The 25,884-nt window shown below is 40.4% G+C and overlaps 1 protein-coding gene across 1 annotated transcript in view; it reads right to left on the bottom strand.

Annotated features, from left to right (window-relative positions):
* Positions 1-25,884, bottom strand: part of LOC126175920 (serine/threonine-protein kinase SMG1) — a 383,335-nt gene that overhangs the window by 196,455 nt on the left and 160,996 nt on the right. The window contains exons 16-23 of the mRNA XM_049922990.1: positions 19,076-19,224; positions 17,496-17,707; positions 17,174-17,352; positions 15,477-15,641; positions 2,942-3,096; positions 2,635-2,809; positions 2,450-2,557; positions 1,686-1,909 (exon numbers count right to left, since the gene is read on the bottom strand). Of these exons, the coding sequence (XP_049778947.1) occupies positions 1,686-1,909; positions 2,450-2,557; positions 2,635-2,809; positions 2,942-3,096; positions 15,477-15,641; positions 17,174-17,352; positions 17,496-17,707; positions 19,076-19,224 (1,367 nt within the window). The remainder of the gene's footprint in view (positions 1-1,685; positions 1,910-2,449; positions 2,558-2,634; positions 2,810-2,941; positions 3,097-15,476; positions 15,642-17,173; positions 17,353-17,495; positions 17,708-19,075; positions 19,225-25,884) is intronic.

Here is a 25,884-nt window from a genome sequence, read left to right as displayed (position 1 = left end):
GGTCAACAGCTCAGAATACATTCAGATGTGCATAGTATTGTAGGAAAACTCAAGGTAGCATGTATATAAATATACATCCACAATACGGCGTAGTAGGATGCGTACAGAAGCCGACAGCTGCGAATGGGTTTCCAGTAAATACAACAAAAACAAAATAGTATGTTTTACTACTATAATTGTCATGCATAAACAAATAGTGTGCACCACTCTACAGGAGAAACTTCAAGTCACAATCAGAATGAGCTTGCCAAACTGCTTTTCAAAGTCTGAACTATTCAAACAGCCTTGTCTTTGGAAGGAACAGTGAGGGAATATAGTTACTTCTATCATATGTTAACTTTACCTTACATTTTGGGCAGACTGATTGTGTCATCACATATAGCACTCATCTAGGCAGTACTCTGTTTATAGAAGACAGTGAGGGGAGAAAATTTAATTCTGCAGTATTTTAATGTTGTATTCACTACGGAGGAAGCAAAGTTGTACACCTTGTACTTAAGATGATTTCCTGAAAATTGTGTTAATTTCAGTGAGGATAAGGAGGAAAAACTAAAGTCATTCAAGCAGAACCAAAGATATATTAGGATTCACCATCATAAAGTTATCCTAAAACCATTCTTACACAGCAAAGAATGGAAATTCCATTTAGGAATAACAACAATGTAGGAAGAGAGAGATTGCTGCTTACCATAAAGGAGACACGTTAAGTTGCACACAGGCATAATGAAAAGACACTTGCACACAGCTTTTGGCCACAGCCTTCATCAGCAAAAGAGAAAGAGAAACACACACCATTCATATACACAAACAAGCACACATTACTGCCAATTCCAGCAACTCAAACCAGAATGCATTCTTGTATGTGTGAATGGTGTGTGTTTCTCTGTTTCTCTTCTGCTGATGAAGGCTGTTGTTGAAAGCTTTGTGCAATTGTCTTAATTGTGCATGTCTGCAACTTAATGTGTCTTATTTTCGGAAGTAGGAATCTACCTTTTCCTACTCTTATACAGGGTGTTCCAAAAGTCCTATTACAGGCTCCCAGTGGTTGTTGAGAGAACTTACCAGATGAAGTTGTGACAAAGAACTCAGGTTCAATGTAAACCAAGTTTTAAGATCAAATCACTTCAAATCTCTTGCTTCACTATACACAAAATGGAGACAATGAGCTCAGACTTGTGTGATCTATACCAGCTGTTTCACAAGGCAACCCTGCTGTCCATCACATAAGGTGTATCTGTGACACACACTTTCATATCTACAGTACACACTACCACTAACCAATTTCTTGTAGCTGTTGTAGTAGTTGATGACGAAGTTTGCCTACTAAATCAAACACTTGACGTAAAACATCTAGTCACCCAATTGTAAGTTTTTTCATAAACTAGTTCAGGTACTTAAATGTATAAAGGTTAAATTTTACTTGGTATTAGTACCGAAGGTTGTGGAAGAGTGAATTTAGATTAGTTCTGTGGTGATTCTATCACAGAAGAAATTATGTCCCTCTACTACTTATTGTGTTATTTACTGATAACGTTAATGCATAAGAGAAAACTGAACACTTTAGTAAATGTTTCAGAGGGACATTCAATTACAATATCAAAATTTTCTGCATTAAAACAAACAATATTATCTAAGATACATTTTCATGAATTTTTTGTCTAAAGATCCAGACAACTAGGGCTTACCGAGTAGTTTCATCCTTATCCTGTTGTGACATCTCTAACGCAATACCCATGAGAGCATTATTGGCTTCCCCAAGCAGTCTGTAACTGCTCCAATTTTTAGCATGGTGTGTCGATTCGCCAGCCCAAATACTAGGCCACTTTTCCAATTCAGATGCACCAGGAAGTTCATCACGGTCAAATGCTGCTAAAGCTTTGGCTTGAGAAAGTGTTACACGATTCAATAACTGTAAAAGATATCATTTAAGAAAAAAACATAACATTATTTATGCAAACGTTACTAAAAATTACATGTTTTACTGATACCACAAAAAGTGAAAGCATGAATGAAAACTAATGATCAGCAAAGCAGGAAAAAGCACAGAAGAGATGGGGAAAAAAGAAAGAGGGGTGGGGGGGGGGAGAGAGAGAGAGAGAGAGAGAGAGAGAGAGAGAGAGAGAGAGAGAGAGAGAGAGAGAGAGAAGGGGGAGAGGGCCTAGAAACAGCTGATGATGGATACAGAGGAAATGAAAGGAACATGTGAAAAGTAACAAAATGAGCAATGACTAACAGAATACTGATAATAAATTCCCTGGACTCACTCCCATTTTTGCTCTACTTCAGCTCAGGGAGCTGACAAAAATATGAAAAAAAAGGCAACATTAACTTAGCTAAAAAACTGGTTGTTACCAATGCTAGTGTCACTGACAAAACTTTCAGATTCTAATAACTGCAAAAAAACTGCTGAATTTCAGCTTTAAAAGAATGCAGGATGTAGTGAACTTACATATTTTTGTGGAGTACCACCATTCTGATTGCCCCATAACTCTGCTTCCTTTTCTTTCCACTTTATCAAATCATCCCAACTGTTTACTGCCAAGTAGCTTTCGGTCACCTTAAAAAAAATCATTGTTTTATTTAGGAAGAAAATATCACACTATTCATTAGCACTAATAAGACTGGATACAGTACCTGGTCTGCCATGAAGCCTAAAATGTGATGCTCCATCTCTGACCTCAATATCTGTTTCACAGGACTTGGAGAAGAGCTTTCTCTAGATTCTTCATTATTGTGTGTAGGAGAATCCTGTGGTGATGTACACTCTTGAATCACCAACTTTGCAAAGTTTTCTGCTGCTATCTCACACCTATTCAGAAGGATTGACAGCTGAATTTTCAATCAACATTCACAAGTATTTTATTAAAAGCTAAGACTATATGCCACACACACACACACACACACACACACACACACAAAATGCAGGATATCTAATACTAACTTCCTAGCTGCTTGCTCTGCAGCTGCTTTAAGCCACAGAAATTTTCTTCCTGCAATTTCCTTGCTCCAAGCGTAGAGTCCTTGAATTGCCTCAGGTTCATGCAGCTTGCACAGTGCCCAACACACATACATAATAGCTCTTTCAAACTCTGAACCCTGGAGAAAACAAAATAAAAAGGCACTGTAATACATGCACTACTTGCAGATTCCTAATTACAATAACGTATGGCAACATATGGCAAACCTCAGCGTATTACTGAGCTACATGTATACAATTAACAACAGTAGTACAGTGTGACATAGTTATCTTTTTGAAGGTATGTTTTTAGCTGAGTGTAACAGTTCTCTAACAGAAATTCAGCAGCAAATAGCTTACACTTAGTTACTCCACAATTACTATTCTAATTATCTCAAATTTCTTTGTTTTCCTGATGGCATTATTTTATTTTATTTTTAATAACATATATTGAAAAATGTACAGGAACTCAAATTTGTTTTCATTGGTGGATTTCCTTTTATTGACTTCTAGCTTGCTTCTAGTATGTGTGTAAAATTAGAAATTTTTCTCCAAACTGAGTTTACTATCCTCTTAAACGACAGTGGAAAACTTAAATGCTTTAATATCAGTATCTGTATCTGTAGGTTACTTTATTTTGCTTAAGAAACGATTCCATTGTCTTCAGAACTACAAACATTTTTAATTCCTCACAATATTTCAGTTTTCCTCATATGAATTGAAGTAGTACCTAAATATAAATATTTAGCTTACATGTGCAGTAACCCACAGATTATACTTGGTAGCAAATAGTGATTTAATACCCACTAACAGCTTCTAATTTATATAGCAGTAACCTGTGTAAGATGTACATCTGTGACTTTGGTCAAGACAGATTAGTGTTCTTACAGATATTAGGCTTCCAAAATCAAAACGAAATGTCAAAAGAGAACTGCATGGCATGAAATGGCCTTTGAACATTTACTTTAGAGTTTTATTGGAAGCCTCAACTAAGAATGTTACGGAATTTCAATGGAATTTTGTTACACTATTCTGTCACATGCAGCTTTTAAAAATAGTCTGGTGGAAGCAGCAAAGTTTTATATGTCAGGTTTACATATTGCGCATGTTTCACAGAGAAGTAGATTACCGCACTATCAATACTCTTAATTTGTTTCTGCATGTGGAAAAAGGAGGGGGGGGGGGGGGGGGGGGGAAGCTGTTTACTTGGGCTTCACATGTGCTTCCTGTGTCACCCCACCTCATTTCAGAGCAATAGCTTTACAAACAGCTGAGACTCTAATATGGCATGTACCCGAGTTCTATACAGATCAAAAACAAGTTTTGCATCACCGTGGTTCACAGAACTCCTGCAGATAGGCATTGACTGTGGATACTGTATCACAGACACAGTCCCTTTGACTGTCCACCCAAAGATGTAAGCAACCATGCATGAGCAGCACCTATTGGACGGATGGACTCCGACAGTCGAACAGCTCCAGTCATTCCATCAGGAGGGAGGTACATGGCTCGTGTTGTCTGTAGTTCAACCATGCCTAGACAGTCAATACTGCAGTTCAATTGCATCCACACTGTTACTTTGTGCCAGAAAGGGGTCTCAACAAGGGAAGTGTCCAGGCGTCTCTGAGTGAACCAAAGCGATGTTGTTCAGACACGGAGGAGAGACAGAGAGACAGGAACTGATGATGACATGCCTCGCTCTACTGCAGTGGATGACTGCTACTTATGGACTATAGCTCAGAGGAACCCTGAAAGCAATGCCACCATGTTGAATAATGCTTTTCGTGCAGCCAAAGGACGACGTGTTATGACTCAAACTGTGCGCAATAGGCGGCATGATGCACAACTTCACTCCCGATGTCCATGGCGAGGTTCGCCTTTGCAACCACGACATCATGCAACCCGGTACAGATGGGCCCAACAACACGCTGAATGGACCGCTCAGGATTGGCGTCACGTTCTCTTCACCAATGAGTGTCGCATATGCTTTCAACCAGACAATGGTTAGACATGTTTGGAGGCAATCCGGTCAGACTGAATGCCTTAGACACAGTGTCCAGCAAGTGCAGCACGGTGGAGTTTCCCCACTGTTTTGGGGTGGCATTATGTGGGACCGACGTACGTTGCTGGTGGTCATGGAAGGCAACGTAACAGCTGTACGATAAATGAATGTCATCCTCCGACAGACAGTGCAACCATATCGACAGCATATTGGTGAGGCCTTCTTCTCCATGGACGACAATTCATGTCCTCATCGTGCACATCTTGTGAATGCCTTCCTTCAGAATAATGACATCACTCGACTAGAGTGGCCAGCATGTTCTCCAGACATGAACCCTATCGAACATGCCTGGGATAGATTGAAAAGGGCTGTTTATGAACGACGTGACCCGTCAACCACTCTGTGGGATCTACGCCGAATCACCGTTGAGGAGTGGGACACACTGGACCAACAGTGCCTTGATGAACTTGTGGATAATGTGCCACGACAAATACAGGCATGCATCAATGCAAGAGGACGTGCTGCTGGGAACTAAAGGTACCAATGTGTACAGCAATCTGGACCACCACCTCTGAAGGTCTCGCTGTATGGTGGTACAACATGCGATGTGTGGTTTTCGTAAGCAACAGAAAGGGCAGAAATGATGTTTATGTTGATCTCTATTCCAATTTTCTGTACAGGTTCCGGAGCTCTCAGAACTGAGGTGATGCAAACTCTTTTTAATGTATGTAGATAGTGGCACCTAGACATTTGCAGCCAGTTACATAATAATCACACAGCAGCTTCAGCCAGAATGCAACTATCATGGTGGATGGAAGCACCAAACTGGAGGTGTGAGAAGTGGGGTGGGGGTGGGGGTGGGAGGGGGGTTGGCAGGGGGGTGGGTTGAGAGGAGCACTTTCTGGCGGTGTGTGCAGGGACTAGAATGCCTATAGGTGCAGCATCAAGAGGTTGTGGGGCAGGGAGGTGAGGAAAATTGAGTGAAAAAGGAGACAATAAGGAAACGATGACTGGGTGCACTGACTGAGGGTGGAAAACAGAGTGGGAGTAGATAATGGGGACGAGGTGATACAATAGAGGAGGTGGAAACCATTGGGTGGAGAATTTGTGAACAGTGTATTGACATTGGTGAAGACCGGGATAATTATGGGAGTGTAGAATGCTTTGTAAGTATCTGTGTGTTTCAGAAATGCTCGTGGTGAAGGGGAGGGGGGAATCCAGATAACTTGGGCAGTGAAACAGACCTTAAAATCTAGCATGTTATGTTCAGTTACATCTTGAGCCACAGGATTGTCTACTTTGCTCTTGGCCTCAGTTTGGCAGTGGCCATTCATCCTGGTGGACAGCTGGTTGGTAATCACTGCAATGACTGCAGCACAGCTGGTAAATACAGCTGGTAAATGACAGGGCTGTTTTAACAGGTGTTCCAGCCTCTGGTGGGGCAGGATAAACCTGTGAAAGGACTGGAATAGGGTGTGCTGGGTGGGCAGATTGGGCAGGTCTTGCACCTACATCTCTCAAGGAATATGATCCCTGTGGCAAGGGGTTGGAATTGGGAGCAGCACAGGGATGCGCCAGGATGTTTTGGAGGTTGGGTGGGCGATGAAACACCACTTTAGGAGGGGTGGGAAGGCTCTCGGGTACAAGGTCCCACATTTCAGTACATGATGATAGGTAATCAAAGCACTGGCAAAGGATGTGGTTCAGTTGTTCCAGGCCGGGGTAGTCATGGGTGACTAAGGGGGCACTTCTTGTTCGCTGGTTCTTGGAGGTGGTAAGCAGATTGGGGGTGTGAGGGAAAATTGCACAGATCTGTTTGCATACTAGTTCTGGGGGTTAGTGACTGACTGAAGGCATTGGTGAGAATCAGTATACTGGGCAAGGGAATTCTTGTCACTGCAGATACACCGTCCCCTGGTGGTCAGGCAGTATGGGAGAGATTTTTTGATGGGAAAGGAATGACTGCTGTTGAAATGCAGGTACTGTTGATGGTTGGTGGTTTTAATGTAGTCAGAGGTGCAGATGGAGCCATCAGAAAGGAGGTGATCAATGTCTAGGAAGGTGGCACACTGGCTTGAGGAGAACGAGGTGAAGTGGAAGGGACAGAAGGTGTTGAGGTTGTGAAGGAATGAAGATAGCGTGTCTTGGCCCTGAGTTTGGGTCATGAAGATGTCATCAACGAACCTTAACTAGATCTGGGGTTTGACATTTTGGGAGGCAAGGATGGTCTACTCTAGATGGCCTGTAAACATGTTGGCATAGGAGGGTGTCATGTGGGTGCCCACATCTGTGCCATGGATTTGTTTGTGTACCTTCCCTTGAAAGGATAAGTAGCTGTGGGCTAGGATAAAGTTAGTAATGTGTATGAGGAATGAGGTCATGGGTTTGGAGGCTGAAGGATGTTGGGAAAGAATGTTCAATAGCGGTCCACTTCGGTCACTAAGGATGTTTGTGTATAGGGGGCTGGTATCCACTGTGATGCGTAGGGATCCAGGAGGTAAAAAGAGTTAGAATGGTGGAGCACAATGGGGTGTCTAAGATTGTTGGGTTTGTGGCGGGGGTGGGGCTAGCATAGGGGTGAGGAAGGAAAAGGATTCATGGGAGAGGTTCTGGGAAAGACCTGAGGCTTTAAGCAGGGACTTCCAGGATGGAATCAGTGTGGCAGAGTTTATAGATGGAGGAGTCATAACTGGCAGAGGCCTTCCATCAGGTAGTCACTGTGATTCATAACAACAATGGTGGAACCTTTGTAAGCAGGTAGAATGATTAGGTGAGGATTTGTTTTGAGGTTGTGTATGGCTATTCTTTCTTCTCCTGAAAGGTTGGTTTTCTGAGGAAGGGACCTCGGGAAGAATGTTGAGGCTAATTTGGAGGTAAAGAAGAACATTCCAGTCACAACCTCCATAAGTTACCCAACCTGCTGACATCCTACTACCATCTCAGGGCACCACTATCCAACCCCTATCCTACTCACATCATCCTCCTCGTCCATCCCTCATAACACCTAAACCCTGGCTAGCTGACTTTTCAACTTGCCACATCCCCCGAAACTCCATATCACCACTCCACCAAATCCAGAGCCAAAACATTCCCATCACACTGTTGTGAACCTTTCCATCAATGCCCTCAGCTCCACAGAAGTTTCAGTCCTATCCAAAAGCATCACCTCTAGCCCTACATCCAAATTTAACCATGCAGGACTTCTCAAAGACCTACTTGCCGTCCCCCGAGCTCAGCAAAGGACACACTTTTTTGCTGTCAATCTCTCTAACCAAAGCCAACCTAATTCCAACACTGAACCCTGCCTACCCCATTTCATCCCACTATCCAACGATGATCCTCCCCAACCTCTCACCTGAACACCTGCTGGTCAACATCAGTAGTTCTTTATCTCCAACTTTGCCTCTTAGTCCTTCCCTTCCTTAGAAAAGCCAACTTTTCAGCAGAAGAAAGAATAGCCATACACAACCTTAAAACAAAACCTGACCTAATCATCCTACCTGCAGAGAAAGGTTCCACCAATTATCACACTCCTTTGCCTTCACCACCTGTGGACTGCACATCTGCAGTGACAAGAACTCCGTTTCTCAGTATGTTGCGAGTCTCACCAGGGCCACATAGACTGTCACTATCTACCAGACTTAGACCACGAACAGATCTCCCATGTCTTTTCCCCTCACATCCCCAACACACCAACCCCAGGAACTGGGCACAAAAGAGTCCCCAATTTGTCACCAGTACCAGCCTGGATTGGAACAACTGAACCACATCCTTCGCCAGGGCTTTGATTATCTATTATTGTGCCCTGAAATATGGGACATCCTACCAAAGATCATTCCCATCCCTCTTAAAATGGTGTTCCATCAACCACCCAACTCCCAGAACATTATAGTCCCATCCCTATGCCACACCCAGCCCAACTCCTTGCTGCAAGGATCATATTCCTGAGGTCCAATCCTGTTTTGTGTTGTTTTAGGGCACAAAAAGAACTAGGTTCATATGTGCCCCCATCAGAACAGTAGAACACAAGGACAAAGATTAAATGACTACACGTTAATCCCAAACGATGGAAGAAAGGACAGCTAAAAACAGGGATGTGGAGAGAGGTCGATAAAATACGCCATGGAGAAATGGAGGCCCTGATCTAAAAATTAGAAGCCCTTCGCCATATTGCTATGACAGATAAAAAGTAAATTGCAGTGACGGCCCATGCGTTGTTCACTAAAATGGTCAAAATAGATGACTAAGAAAATTGGCGGCAAAGAAACGCGAGAGCTCAAAGCGGTCGTGAGGATGCAATTTTGTTTCCTGGGGTAGAAAACAAGCAGATATTGTGATTCTAAGAGCAGCTGTAAATTCTCTTTGTTTTATCAAAGGTCACGAACTTTCCATTGAAAGAGACCCATAACGAGGAAAGGGGAGGATGGGGAAAAAAAAAAAAAAAAAAAAAATGAAGCAGTGTTACCTCGGTGGCTGCCGAGTGCCAGCCTTCACAGACTCAGTGCAATAGGGTGCAGAGGCTGGAGGATCCTGCTCCCTGAGATCTACAGGGGCATCAGCATTCTCCTTCTGTTGATCTGTGAAGTCCAGGGCAGAAAAACATTTGGCAGTGCGCACCAACGACACAGAGGTTGGCTGGGTGAGGGTATCATGTGGAGAACCATCAAAGATCTCCAAGATGGTGAAGCAGACGATCGTTTGCCTTTGTTTGATTTCTTGGGCCCTTTGTAGTTGGCAGAGGAAACTCTCAGGTTTGTTGGCTGGAGGGATGTAGGAATTCTTTGCGGGAGTATTCCTCCTGTCCTTTTTGGCATGCTGGTTGAGTAGCAAGTGACTTCGCCCGGAAAGGCAAATGTTTGGTGGTCTGTTGCATATGTGGATGAGGAGATGGCAATGTTACCATGACACTGGGCAATTTCACAACGTCAGTACTGAATTTGAGGTCACACGTCTGTGTGTCAACGCCCTTCGCGGAGTGAGCTGTAGCAAGAACAGTATCGAGAGGCGGCGGCATGGTCACCACTGCAGTTGATACAGAGGGGAGGAGGCAGCTCACCCATCCTCGTGAGCATCCTACCACAGATTACACATTTGCCCGGGTGTTGACAGGACATTCGAGAGTGGTTGAAACGATGACACTGGTAGCAGAGCACCGGGTTCAGAATGTATGGTCAGACTGTGATAAGTTCTTAGGCTGCTTTGATCTTGGACAGAAGCACCACTCTATCAAAAGTGAGAAATACTTTTCCATCCCCAATGGACGGCAATGACACCCTCCTCAGTGAGGTATGTTTGCATTTCTGCCTTGGTCAGACCGTCTAACAGCCTAGTGAAAATAACACCACAGGAAGAATTCAATGTTCGATGGGCCTCGATGTGAACAGGATAGCTGTGGAGAAGCGAAGTAGCAAGCAGTTGTTGTGCTTGATAATCTGAAGTAGTCTCCAAAAGCAAAGTGCCATTGTGTAAATGAGGGCAGGATTTCACAGGGCCAGCAACTGCATAGACACCTTTCTGAACTAGAAATTGAACACCTGACAGAGAGACTAATTGGCAACTTGGAAAGGTAGCAGTCAGGCAATCACCCCTCCCTGGGCCTGGCCTGTAGAAGGGGCTAAGTGCGAACACTACCTGTCGACCCTGGGCTGGGAATTACCCAGTCACCTGTTACGCGTCAGACATGTGGGCCAGCCTTCAGGAGTGCACAGGGAGGAAGAATAAAAAGAGGAGCCTCAAACCCTGAAGCGGAGGAAGGACAGGAGAAGGTGACCGAAGAAAGGACACAAAGAAATGAGAAACAGTAGGGAGACTGTTCTTAAGTCAGCTAAAGAAAATGCGGAACATTTCCAAAAACAGCCTAGACATGTTCCCAAGGGAGGGGAAATAGAACAGCAAGAGGACAGACATGTTCCCAAGGGAGGGGAAATAGAACAGCAAGAGGACAGACATGCAGCATGGAAGGGAAAAGATGCTGCAAAGGATGGGGGACCTTGACAGCCACACACACGCCAAAAAGTGGCGAGCCCCCTGGGGGCTGGCTGTAGTTGGCAGTAATGTGTGCTTGCTTGTGAGAATGAATGGTGTATATATGTCTCTTTTTCTAATGAAAGCTGTGGCAGCAAGATTATCCTTTCCTGAAAATAGTTGCATCTGTTTACGAAGCACTCAACCTCTTCAGTCAGACCTTAAGTGATTTCATTGTGGTTGTACAGTAGCATATAGTTTTCTAGAGACTATACCCAGAGAATGTACATGTAACTTTACAGAAAAGCACTCATTCATACTCATTGTTTCAAAACTTTCTTCCAGAAGTAAAACAACTTATATCTTTATCTATGAAAATCAAATTGGCGCACTGTATAACCATAAGTCAAAAGTTTGCTTACAGTTCAGAGAAACATCAAATATTAAGATTTTACATACTGAAATATGAATAGAATGTTTTTGCACAAGAGTTTGGTACGATAGACAAAGTTACAAGAGCTCCCAAAGGTACGTAAGTACCCCATGTGAATTAAATTCTATGTCTTTATAACAGAAGATATTACCAGAGCTTTCAATCATCATCAGTACATGGTTGCAGCTGAGTTATTTAACTTCAAAATGCTGTTTTCAGATGAAGATGATGAATGATAGATGGCCAACAACTGAAATGCTAAGTGTAATAAGGTTTCTGGGTTGAGAGAAAATGCCCCCAGCTGTGTCTCAGACCAACTTGTAGCAGTTTAAGGAGAGTGTAACATTACAAAAGTAAGTTTAGTTTTGGTACTGATTACGGCAGAATAGATGTGCGAGACGATCAAACGCAAGGGTACTTGAACACTTCCACTTCTGATGACAACATGAGCAACATTCAAAGGGTTGATTCAGTTTGACTGATCATCCATGAGGGATTGCACACCAACTCTAACCTCTCGATTAGCTGTGTAGTCTGCAACACTCTGGACTATTGAAATTATATTTTCACTGGGTAACATGGAAACTCTCAGACATGATTAAAGTCAAGTGAATGGCTTGTCTCTCCAGGTGAAGGGCATTCCATTCCTGCATGCTAATATCAAAGGGGGCAAAACATGAGTGATTCATCACGTGACATCGAAGATGAAGAAAGCATTGGTGTCATGGAGATACCCCTCATCTTGTTCCCATAAGAAGTTCAAAATAACACTGTCAGTGACGAAAGTTTTGACTGCAATCTTTCGGGACACAGGGGAGAGGTGCTGTTTGATGTCATCACCCATGGAGAGAGTGGGAATGCTACCACTTATTGCACCAAACAGGAACAGCTGCAAAAGGAGATTTGGATGAAATGAGAAAGACTGCTTTCGAAAGATGTCATTGATACAAAGCACTGCCCAACTCCATACAGCCTTGTTGTTGGTGATTCGATTTAGCATTGCCCATGGACTGTATTTGAACCCCTTCATACAAACCAGATCACAAACCAAGAAATTTCCATTTCTTCTGACTATTAAAGTGGCATCTGGCCAGTCATTCCTTTTGAATCAATTCTGACATCTAGGAGGCTGCTGTTACACAGCTATTAGACCTAGCCCTGATTCCTTTCATGCTGGTTTCAACAGATTGGTTGTCTATTTGTTCCACTGGTAAACCATTGTGACTAACATATACCACTGCCTCTGAAACTTTGTATATTTCTGAATAAACCTTTGCTCACAGAGGAACTGTTACCTTACTTTTTAAATCACACTCAAAGAGTGGCACCAGTAGTGTCACTATGAGGATGCAAATCAGGTTTGTCACAAGTGTTAATTACCTTTGAGAATGGACTCAGTGAGTTGATGTTAGTCAAGAATGCACTTAAGGTGATGGAGACACTGTTACCAGCACCTCACTGTATTTGAATGAGATAACGTACTAGAGCTACGAGAGGCTTGATGTTCCTTCTGCAATAATGCAGGAAGTATTGGCAGGAATGTAGCCATTGTACACGACAATGTACAGTTGTAAAAAGACCAGGCTCCGGATAGCCACATGGCATTACTGGAAACGAAGACCGTCATGTTAGGCATATGGTTGAGACACATCATACTGCATATACAACAGCAATCTGAGCAGGAGCTGGCACCACAGTGACACAACAAACTATAAGAAATCAGTTACTTCAGTGGTGTCTCAAGCAAGAGCTCATTGGAGGAGAGGGTGAAGGTCTGTTGTGTTTCCTGATGAAAGCTGATACTGCCTTGGTGTCAGTGATGGCCATGTGTTGGTTAGAGGGCCGTTAGTTGAGGGGCTGCAACCAACCTGGCTGCATGCTAGACAGACTGGACCTACACCTGGAGTTATGGTCCGGGATGCAATTTCATATGACAGTGAGAGCACTCTCATGGTTATCCCACACACACTGACTGCAAATCTTTAAATCATTCTAGTGATTTGACTTCTTGTGTGGCCATTCAGGAACAGCATTCCAAGTGGTGTGTCCAAGCAGGCTAACGCTTGCCCATGTACTGCAGTTGTAACCTAACAAGCTTTACAGTGTGTTGACATGTTGCCTTGGCCTGCTAAATTACCTGTATTGAGTGATCACGTGCAACAGGTATGGCACACCATCACACAAACTGACATCTGGCACCTGCACAACACAACGGCTGCATGTTTGCATTAACATATGGGCTGTTACACGGGTTATTAATGTACCAGCATTTCACATTTGCAATGGCTTATCTCGTGCTTACAATAACCTGTCCTCTTCCAAAGTTAATCACTTAAATATGTTACCCAGACAAATGTATTTCTGAAGTTTCATTACTCTACATTAGTTAGTTTTAGTTGTTGCAATTTGTTTTCTGTCAGAACAGAACTGAGCTAGGTAGGGTATAGTGCTTAAGAAACTGCTAGTGGATTCTCTCTTTAGGTGGGTTCTGTCTCCGGTGGGTTCTGTCTCCAACAATTCCAGTGAATGTGCAGCAAAGCTATACCTGTACCTACATAATTTTTACTAGTTTTTAACCACAAGATGTCTGTATCACGAAAAACAGTTTATTATTGTCAATATTTTTTAATATTCTATTTGTAATTTCAAAGTTTCAAACTTCTCAGTATTTAGTCTTTTCTTCCACTAATCAGAACACAGACATGTTTACATTGTGCCTCTCCTCACCCATTCATATGTACTTTTGCTGTAATGCTCTATGCACCGTTTTGATTATTTGCTTCTTAATGTACTGAAGTGTGTATTATCTACATTCAGAAGATGACTTGACTTGGTAATTTAGTTTCTTAGCATTTTCTTCCTTTTCAAACAGATCTGATGGTGACTTTCTAAGCAGAAACCACCAAGGACACAATTTGTGCAGCCTGAGATTGAAGTAACACCAGAAAAGAATTTTGTTTGCAAGTAAGTTGCTGTGTTCCACTTGGACAATATGACTGGTCTCTCTGTTAGTTTCATATGACACTAGCAGTGTTACAAGGAAGTAACCACGAAGAGTCTGTGAAAGGGAGAGAAACTGTTTACAGACCTTTTTTTGTCATGATTGTAAACTATCAGTACAATTTTAAGCAAAGAACTTGAGTGAAGTGAAGAAGATAAGGAAACGCCATTCATGACATGAAAAAGCAGTCTTTTGCACATTATGAAAACAGAAATCCTGTAATTAAAGATAACCATCCCAATGGAATGACAGTAACTATAGTTGGAGCCATGAACAATGGCGGTTGAGTTTAGGCTTGTTCTGCACACCTTCCATCATGAATTCTCCGACAGTCAACAAGTGTTCAATAAATGTTCAAGCACTCTGCTGTAAATGTCTTAGCCAATGTGAGCATTAAAAGTGTCCGTAGCAATTTATTTGGTGACTTTTGTTCCATTTATTGTGAGCTGTCATCACTGATGGTGGTGCTAAATGAAAAATTCTACATAAGTACGTGAGACACAATCTTAAAATGCAAATCATGTCGTGCATGTACTGTAATTGTCACCTGGCGCTGGCAACACTGCAATCCCCACCCATGCCTGACCTGTGTGAACGCCAACGTTTGTGAATTGGACTATAGTGACGTGCTGGAAGAAATTTATACTTTTCAACCATGACCAGTTTCAAGTATTTCCTGAAAGGTTGTCCCAGTAACTAGTAGTGAATTCCTTGCTGTTTTATGTCTCTGTGTTGTATTTCACTGGTTTTAGTATAACTGGTGATAATGAGAGTCAATTCTTGCTTAAATGTGCCACATACATATGAAACAAGTACCATCTCAAGTTTATCTTCATTATTAACTGCACAATTAAATGACAGTGAGGTTGGGTATAGTACAACAAATTAATAGAAAACCGAAAAGAGACTGTATTTAGTTAACATTTCTCTATGAGGTGTTTGTATTAGTAGACATGCATACACTAAAAGGAGAATATCTCATTGCAATCCTAGTTTATCAAAAAAAATTTCTTACAATATGTACGAGCGTTTTGATCTCATTCCAACACAACCCGCATTCATATATCATCATACAACATCAAGGGATAGCTGGACAAAAGACATAACGAATTTAACATACCTGGGTATTGCCTGCTTCTGCCAGGTCCTGCAATAACCTCTGTCCGTGTCGTACAGCAATAGTAGCATGTCCAGCATGGAGTGCAACAATCACTACAGCAGTTCGTATACGTGTGAGCCACTCTCCACATGTACTTCTATTTGTGTGGAAGAATGTGCGTACAGGCTGCAATTTTTTTCCCCATAGAAAAAACATAATACATATTTGATGTAAGGCACTACAGTATGTGTTTCACATCAAAAAAATGCTGTTTGGTTCTACTTGCTGCAATGATATAAGTATTTCATGTTCAAATGATATACAAAGTAAGTAACCTCATGTACACTACCTGATCAAAATTATCGAGACACCCGTATGTAATGCAGAATAGACCAGTAGACATCACAAGAAGTTGATCTGCCAGTAGAGATATGGTAATAACAGAATGTGTCAGCAGAGCTCCCTGACTCTGAACATTGATGACTCATTAGATGTCAGCTGAGAAACATATCAGGGACATTGGCTGTTGATATGGAAATACAGTAGTAGTAGTAGTAGTAGTAGTAGTAGTAGCTTTATTCATCCGTAGATCTCTTTTTACAAGGATATAGGATATGTTCTCCAGCTATAAAAGACCAGGTAGACCTTGAGTACTGACGGACAGTGTTGTTGAGCATTGTGGAGGATGGTTGTAAAAAAATCACATGAAATCAGGAGCAGGAATCGCTCTTTAGTTCCAAACTGCTACCAGCAGTCCATCTGGCACAATGATTGTAGGGAGTTACAAGAATGGTGGACAATGGTCAAGCACCTCCTCATAAACCACACACTTCTGTAGTCAATGCTAAGCGAAGCTTGATGCGGCGTAAAGGATGATGCCACTAGACAGTGGATGACCACGAACGAGTAATTCGGAGTGATGAATCTCACTATATCTTGTGGATATCTGACAGATGGGTTTGGGTTAGACGAAAGCCTTGGTGAACATTATTGCCTTACAAGTAGTGGCCAAAATGAAGCACGGAGGAATTGGTGTTACGGTATAGGGATGTTTTACGTGTGGTAATGTCTAACTGTACTTGAGAAAATCTGTGTAGAAAGATATGCTAACATTTTACAGGATTGTGTACCACATACAGTAGACAAACAGTTTAGAAAAGGTGAGTTGGTGTATCAGATGACAATGCTCCCTGCCACAAAGTGGCATTTGTGAGGCAATGATATGTGGGCAGTAAAATTTCTGGAGGAGTGGCCTGCCGAGAGTCCCAACTTGACCTCAGTGGAACATTTTTGTGGCGAATTGGAGTGCCAATTTCACTCCACAATCCAGTGTCCAATGTTACTGCCTTCTCTGATTTCGGCTCTTGAGAAAGAATGGGCTGTCCTCCTCCATAGACATTGACACCTCACTGAAAGTATCCCAGCAGACATCAAATCATCAAAAAAGAGAAGGGCTGACATACCCCATACCAATATTCATTAAGAGGTGTCCCGATACTGTTGGTCAGATGGTGTGTATCAATACTCTTTTAATCCTATACAAGGTAACACAAGCTGCGAACTCTAATTAAATACTGAGGGCAATTGCAAAGCATGTAAGATTGTGCACACTAACTGCTAACTCTAAGAATTGTAACTTCATATTTCCGTTTTGAGCAACAAAAATGCTGTTTTTTTTTAAAAAATAAAAAACAGCAAACTTTCAGTTTATGACATACCTTAGGTAATGGCATCATTGCTGTAGCACATCCATCAGCAGCATTGTGAGTAGCTTTCTCAAGAAATTCAACAAATTCAAGTAGCAAACGAACTCTACGTTGTTCCCTCAAACTGATTGCCCAGTCTTCCGGAGCAGCATCATCACTGCTCAGTTCACGGGCCAAACTTTTTATGGCACCTGTATTTTTTTATGTATAACAAATAATTATAGGTTTGTGCAATTGAAATTTTGTTAATAAATATGTTTAATGAAATAAACTCTTCAGTTATTTGTCAAAACTACCACCAACTGATGCAGGACACACGACAAGTGTGGCATACCTTCTATGCTCGTGAAAGTGTCCTGAGGCTTCCCCAGAGGTGTTCTCAGCTTATTGATGACACAGAAATGTGCAGCTTCCCATACAGACCATAGCAACAGAACAGTATCTGATGACATAGCCATCTTCCTGAATCGGTTAACAAATTTATTGTCATCTGACGACTTCAACGGCCAACAAATGCAAAAAGCGTTCCTCAGCCAGTCAATATCGCTACAGAAAAACAATGTTATATTAAACAGAATTCATTCATCAACCTTAGTTTGAATTTATCTTAAGTGTTTATCTTCCGAGCCCTAAGTGTAACTGAACAAACATTCTTCCTATGATGGTTACAGTTAGTTCCTATACTTCATTATTAACTGCAAATTTAAATGACAGCATGGTTAGGTATAGTTCCACAAATGAATAGAAAACCAGAAAGATAAAGCATTTAGTTAACGTTTCTCTATAAGGTGTATGTTGTAACAGATGTGTATACACTAAAAGGAGAATATCAGAACCAACTGGCAGCTTGTTAATACAGCACTTCATTAAAAAAATTACCCTAAAATTTAGTTCATTTTAAGACTACACATTTTTGAGCTGCAAAGGAAAGAGATGATCAAGTAACTCAGGTGACATAACATGCCTAACTTAAAACTGTCATTTAACAACTTAGGAATAAACCCCACAACATTTTTACAAACTGGAATGAATTTTCACTCTGTAGTAGGGTGTGCCCTGATTTGAGACTTCCTGGCAGATTACAACTGTTTGCTGGACTGGTGTTCGAGCCTGAGACCTTTGGCTTATGCATGCAAGTGTTCTACTGACTGAATTATCCAAGTATGACAACTCACAATCCAGCTTCACACTTCACTTTTGCCAGTACCTTTCTTTTCTCAAAACGTCAGGGAAGTTCTCCAACTTACCTTGCGAGACTACCACTCTTGCGGGAAAGTATACTGTGGAGAAATGGCTACACCTCAACCTACAGGACTGTTTCCAGAATGAATTTTCACTCTGCACTGCAGTGTGAGCCGATTGAAACTTCCTGGCAGATTATAACTGTGTGCCAGACCAGGAAGGTACGAGATGAGGTACTGTCGGAAGCAAACATTTGAGAGTTAGGTATGCTTGGATAGCTCAGTGAGTAGAATACTTGCCTGCAAAAGGTAAAGGTCCCAGGTTTGAGACCAAGTCTTGCAAGTTTTGATCTCCATTATAAATAAACTGAACTGCATTTTCTCAGCCTCATGCCAATGAATCTGTCTGTCACATGCTTTACTTAGTACTGTACCTAAATGATCATTCCAAATTGTATCACCCAATTATTTATACGAGTTGGTCAATTTTAACTGTAAATAGTTTATATTTTAGTCATAGGATGCAAATTTTCTTTGTTTTTAATTCCACCGCTCTATATTTCTGAATATTTGAAGCAAGTTACCAATCTTTGTACAATTTAAAAATTTAACAAGATCTGAGTGAATAGTGGTGTAGTTTCCTACCCTCCCCTACCCTGAGTAGAAAGCATAATGTAACAATTCTAAGGAATTCCCAGCACTGATTAGTGGAAATCATTTTTCTATTGCTCACCTGTGTTCAGTTCCTTGAAGAAGGTAAGCCATGAGTTTTCTAAACTGCTGTGATTGCATTTCTCCACAGATTCCTCTTGCTATATGATGTCTTTGTGCAGCTGTTAAAGATTCTAGTGTGAAGCTACTTGCTGCATATTCTTGTTTTTTCTGAAATAAAAAAAGATGAATAACAACTCTGAACAAGGGCAGGATGGACAACATTACTGTTAACTTATTCACTTTAATGAAATAGTTTTTCCTCTTTTTTTTCCCAAGCACTTTTACAATGAACATAAACATTTATTTGCAGGGCTAGCACATGCTTAAATACTGTGCAAGCATGTCACATGTGAGTCCCACATTTTTATTGTATCAGGTTAATGTGCTTACCCCCAGTATAATGTCCTGCTGGCAAAAGTGTTGTGACTGAGAACCAATTCAATAAAGAACCTTGCTGTGGTAACATTAAAAAATTAATATGACTACAAAGCCTTTCATAAGTAAGTCCATGGACCAAAGTTTTCAGTTAACTGGCCACATCAAAGCTAGAGAAAATCATAAGCTTCCAACAACAGTCTTCACCACAAAAGCTTAGGATCTTATTTGAATTTGATATGGTAAGCTAACAGAACTTTTTATTAAAAGAACTGGTGCAAAATTTTCCTGAAACGATTCAGAGTTCAGGCACCAGTGTTACAGGTAAAAATAAAGCCATAACATAAGATCAATGATTTGTACATGCATGGAAAAAAAAAAAAAACAGGAAAGTTAAGTGTTTCCAACAAACAGTGGAGAATAAAATGATGATGCAAATTTTGAAATTTCCACATAAACAGCTCCATACTAAATCAGAAGTATAACAATAAAACATGTAAAGGACTGGGTCAACTACTTCATCGATATATGTGAAGCACGTTCTGAAAAAAATACTAAAAGCAACCCTGAATGTATCACTTTATTCCTCAGAGTGCTGACAGTGAACAACATAGATGTGAATACAATAAAAACCATAATGAGACCAATCAACATCGAAGCACTTGAACTTGTATTCAGAAAGGTGGCAATTCAAACACACTTCAGATTTAGGTTTTCCATGATTTCCCTGATCACTTAAGAATGCTGGGATGTTTCCTGTGATGAGGCACAGCCCTCTATTTTCTCTATCTTTACCCAATCCAAGCACATGGAACATCTCTAAAGGCTTACTGTCCTTCCTTCTAATTACTATGTTTCCAAAGACTGATCTACTCATTTTAATGCAGTAACTCAACACTATCACGATTGCAATTATTATATGGAATTGCTGACTAGTACTGAAATTTCACCTCCTGAAAGTAAGTGATGGCCAGCAAGTGACATAATTTTACAGTCTTTTTTTTATGAAATTTCCTTTTGATACAATTAATCGTCATGATTACTGGCATCTAAGTTTTTGTTCTTGAATACATGAATTAGAAAGTTATTTAACACTGCTGGTGTAAGTAATGTACAGATGCTGGGTGTAGGTTGTTTACATATCATAGATAATGAACCAGAGGAATTGGATAGAGAAGAAATAAGTCAAAGATGGAAAATTAAGGTAGAAATAAATATGTGAAAATTGAAAAGGAATGCAAACAAAAGAAAAGAAAGCCCCAGAAACAAGTAAAAAGAAGAAAGTGACGGCACAGACTATGATAACCAGTGTTGTTTTTCTGGGGGAATGCTGGGGGATGTGTAACCCTAAACTTTTTCATTGAAAAAGTAATTTTTTTACGATGCTGAGTACTTGGAAGAGTGCCAAAGATTTATTTCAAGGATGTAAATTTTTTATTTCATTTTTTGTGTTGGCAATTGCAATAGGAACGACACCAGTGCAGTTTTTGGTGGGAAAAGATATGTCATTGACCGTTTCAAGCATTTCGAAGCTGCGGCAACCGTTCTCGATAACCGAATCGCTGGCAGCCAGTTCGACAAGCATGTAGTGCCCTCGCCTGCTAATAGTGGGCGATGGCAGTGCTGAACAGATATGCGTATGCTCAAATGCCGAGCTTCCGATAGATGTGTCTACAGTCCCGCTACCATGATTATTTTGATGACGCCATGGCTAAAAGCAGACAGGCGGTATCCCATGCTTCAGTTATAAGTAATTTTCGCTGCACTGTATCCAGTGTCGGCGAGAGCCCTCAATCTTCTTCTTCTTCTTTTTTTTTTTTTTTTTTTTTTTTTTTTTTTATAGAAAAAAAGCACTGCTAATAACTCACAGTTCAAAGAGACAATGCACAGAAACATGAGTGGAACGAGAAACCAGAGAAAATTAGCCTAGCGTAAATCATAAAAAGTTAAACAGTGAGTTCAGTGCATGTACTGGGGAGCTACGTCCCGTCTCCAGAACTGAATATTTCTGATTCTGGGAGGGAACATTTAGAGCATTCACTTCCATACCATTAGTCAGCAGGAGACATACATTGCTGGTGTAGATAGTTTTACCATGGCCAAGTGACAGATGCTGGTGGTCGGGTCAAATAAAAATCTTACAGCTCAACAGATGAATTACACGTGTTAAATCATAACTCACCCTTACTTTGGAAACAATTTTGTCAGTTATGGAGTTTGAATACTCAATACTAGCATCATATAATGGAAACGCTATTGCGGTAAGCGTTGTGGCGGTAATATGTTATGATCAAGAGTACATAAATTCCAAGAAGTATACAACAGAATTTTATAAGGGGAGACATACAGTCTATAGATACAAAAAAGTAACTATTGGAAGTTTATAATAATCATGTTCGATCCCATGGGAATGATTGTGCTCCACAACCATGTTGTAAACCAGAACATAAAGAAGGTCAGCATCATTCATAATGTCATATCTCTCTCTCTCTCTCTCTCTCTCTCTCTCTCTCTCTCTCTCTCTCTCTCTCTCTCTCTCTCTCTCTCTGTCGCAGATCTAGATTTCAACTGACAGTGCAGCTATCATCGGTGTGTTATAAGTAGTGATATAGGCCGAACATAATCATAACTACACATATCCCTGTCCAACTCAGGCGTGTACACACATTACTCACCACAATAAAAGCATTAATCAATGCAATTAAAAAGCAGATGACATTGTGACTGACACTAACCTCCTTTGTCCTGAATTTATAATAGATTATTACAGTCACAATTATGGTGTAGCACAGTTTAGTTTACTGGTATCAGTTGCCAACATGTGTACTTGTCTCAACAGTAACACTACATTTTTAAATAAACTGTGACCAGTTAGACTGTGAATATGTTCAGATTTTTTTTGTATAATAATTGTTTCACAATTTTTCTTTAAAATGAAAAGTAGTCTTTATATTTTATCAGAATCTCTCCTCTTTAGTTCTAGTTTCCCTGGTTCTGCCTTTCTGACCATATTCAGGCGTTATGCAGCTTAAGGCACTGAAGGTCTCACAATGCTTGTGCAGTGCCAGAGTCTTACATTGAGGGAAAGGGATTTACATCTCTAAATGTTCTTAAGAGATGATACACCTTTTCCCATTTAGTGCATCTACTGTTCATGGCCAGATCAAGATTTATTTTCAGGGTAATCCATTCTTTGAGGTATTTGTATGTGATAAGTCTTCTGCATTAATTGCTGCCCAATGGGATTGTGTCTGATGCACCGCTGATGTTTGTGGCGACCTCTGTCTTATTAATGGCAAACCTCAGCCCAGTTTCAGCTGATATGAGGTTGAGGGAGGATAATTGGCATGCAGCTTCTTCTACACTGAATGCTGAATTTTGAGGTCATATGAGGAGCCTACACAATTCACTACTAAATTGTCATTTTTGTAAATCTATAGTCATCTGTAAAAGTTTTCACCTGTTCACGAGTAACTTCCTTCATCAGGCATTTGAAGTAAACTTGGGATAGTCATCACACTGTCTAATACCCGTTCAGATCTCTAAGTTCCTTGACAGTTCTCTTCTGAATTTTACTACAGATGTCAAATTCTTAAGCACGATTTTCACAAGATCCGGTTGAGTCAGTCTCAAGTAGAGGGAATACCTGTCTACTGAGTCTCTGGCTTTTTGGTCAAGGACTGGTTTTTAATGCAATGCTCTTAAGTTCTTGTATATTACAATAGTTTTCAGGTTCAGTAACTGTTCTGCAATTGATGTCTATCTCCTGAATACAGCAAGTTGCCTATTTTAAGATAAAACTTGAATTGTTTGAGCAGATTCGACAAGTGACTTTCGGTGCTTTATGTAAAACTTTTACATGTCGAATATGCTGTGAACTGGGTATTTTCGTGTCTCCAGATGAACACTAAAAGAAGTTTTTGTCACTCTTGATTCTAGTGTGCACCTTAAATTGTATCTCAACATTCCTGCCATGCTGCCCTGCATAAAAATTTAATATTACCCAGATGCAATTTTGTACACACCAGAGCAAGCAAATTTTGTGCTTTAACTTTTATCAAATGTCACTTATCTCAAAACCAATTTTTACTTTTAAATTCCAGAAACATCAGGCTATCTAATCGACATCTCTCTTTTTGTAAACAGTATGCTGGTGTTATAAAATAAGGAGAAGAAATAGGTACGGAGTGAAAGTGGTTTTAAAAGTGTTTTTACATTTTGTATGTTTTTGAATGTCTGCCTTTACTGCTTAACTTTTTAACTTTTAATTTTTAGAACTATACAAAGTACTTGGCAAAAACATTTAAATGACTATTTAGATTAAAAAAGTGAGTAGATGACCTTACTGTTTAAGTACTCATTATTTATGTGAATATGGGCTTGTATATAACTCATAATGGTGAATGGTAATGTCATGTGTGTATCACCTCTTAGTCTGCTGCTCCTACACTTAGCACATACAACTTAGCATGATGCCTATATTATACCCTCCTCGATATTTCAACCCAATATTTCAAAGTTGAGCAGCCATATAAGACATTAAACTTTATGTACTACCAAGGTTCGGAAAATGGATTATCTATTTTGATCAAAATTTGCATCTATTTTTTTTTTGTTTACAAATGATTAGATGCAAAAATTATAAGATCATCTCGTTATGTCAGTGAAGACATGTAAAGCCTTTGTTCTTGTATTTAAACTTCCAACAAATGATTGCTCTATTGAAAAGAGTAGCATTTTCCCACCAGTGCACTGACTGTGTCTCGGATTTACGGTGTTTCTGGACATTATTTGCCTTTTCCCACCCAATTTCACGATAACAAAATCTGCAGAATTTAAATTCAGCCTTTCATGGGCATTTATAGCTGTGCGATCTATGCAAGACAATCCGACAGGTGGTAACTATTTTAAAATTAGGGAAAGAATTTCGGCCCAGTCAAAAAATGTGACATTTTGTTTTCCATTGTTATAGCGCAGAGTGCGGACACTATTAGTGGTAGACAGCTGCGAGCATAAAAATACTGGAATTCTGACTGCCACAGGGAAGGGGAGTGGTGTGGGGAAACAAGCCTACACCTGTGTTCTGCAAAAACAGAACTGACACAGGGATCACCAATCTCTTCTGGTATTGTAAGGGCCACACTCTAAATCTGTAATGGACCAAGCTTAGTCCCTATACTCATTTCAAAATAAGAAATGAAAACAACAAGCAATGCAAGGCATTCAGGAACAGCTACCATGCAACTGCTTGCTGAGGATTGCAGAGTACTGTTAACAGCGTAGTTCAGGCCTGACCTCTAGTGGTATTTGACGCAACCACCAAATGCTACATTCCACAGGTGAGTACTATGTTCCATTATGTGGCGTGTATTTTAAATAAACCATACAATCGCACACAACTGCCTCAATAACAGAACATGAAGCACAATGATACATTGCATTCACGCACTTTATATTTTGCAAAAGGGTTCTGACACACATTATCTTTCCAAATTGGGCTTCGCCAGATGAGGTACAATACCAGTAATTGATAATTGGTTACAATTTGAAAATTTATATGCAGAAAATAAAGCAATTTCAAGCTATCTTTCATAAAACAGTTCATCTAGATACAATTCCCTATGAAATAATGTATATTAGGTAATTTTGCATTTTTGCATTTTGAGGCAGAATTTGCATCATTTTGTATTTATCACAAAAATTTTCCGGTCCCTATGTATTACATTTAACCATGGTGAAAACATTGCAGATTTCAAAATACAATAATATTTATTTAATCATACAGCTAGACAGCTTGAAGTGTTTGTACATTTGTCATTTTCCGTTTCATTTTCATCAAGATCGTGCTTAATAGCCAAAACCGGTAAACAGCCACACTACACCGCAACTGTGACTGTAATAAATCATCAGTATAAATAATGAAGGATAAGATGGTGTACAACCACTGGGCAAAATGTGAAGTATGATAAAATAAATCTTACTTTTGGTATCGAAGTACATGGTTTGAAAAAAGTTATGCAACCTTAAAATCAAAAACTATAGTGTGGTGGCAATGTTTGCATTGGCAACGTATGACCCTACGAGACAGAGAGAGAGAGAGAGAGAGAGAGAGAGAGAGAGAGAGAGAGAGCATGTGATATCTTAGTAGTTTCCCGAGCCTCTTGATGTTACTGTTAAGTCAACTGCGTGTGAACAACCATGTGTTTTTTACATGCGAGATGTGTGTTCAATCTTTTAAGTTAATTCAAATTGCAATTTTTCTTAAAATGTCAAGAAGACTTTAGGGTAGCTAGTCCTGAAACAAATTGATGATTTCAGGCATAGTCGCTCATTTTAGAAAAGCTGGTTGTATGAACGAGTGTAAACTTTCTGGCCAATCATCAGAGTCCAGTGATGCCTCACTAGAAAATATATGTGCATTCCTGCTACATTCAGCAAGAAAGATGATAGAAA

Source organism: Schistocerca cancellata, chromosome 3, assembly GCF_023864275.1.
Source record: "Schistocerca cancellata isolate TAMUIC-IGC-003103 chromosome 3, iqSchCanc2.1, whole genome shotgun sequence".
NCBI classification, from domain to species: Eukaryota; Metazoa; Arthropoda; class Insecta; order Orthoptera; family Acrididae; genus Schistocerca; species Schistocerca cancellata.
Note: the sequence above shows the minus strand (reverse complement) of the source record. Positions and strands in the feature narration are given on the sequence as shown.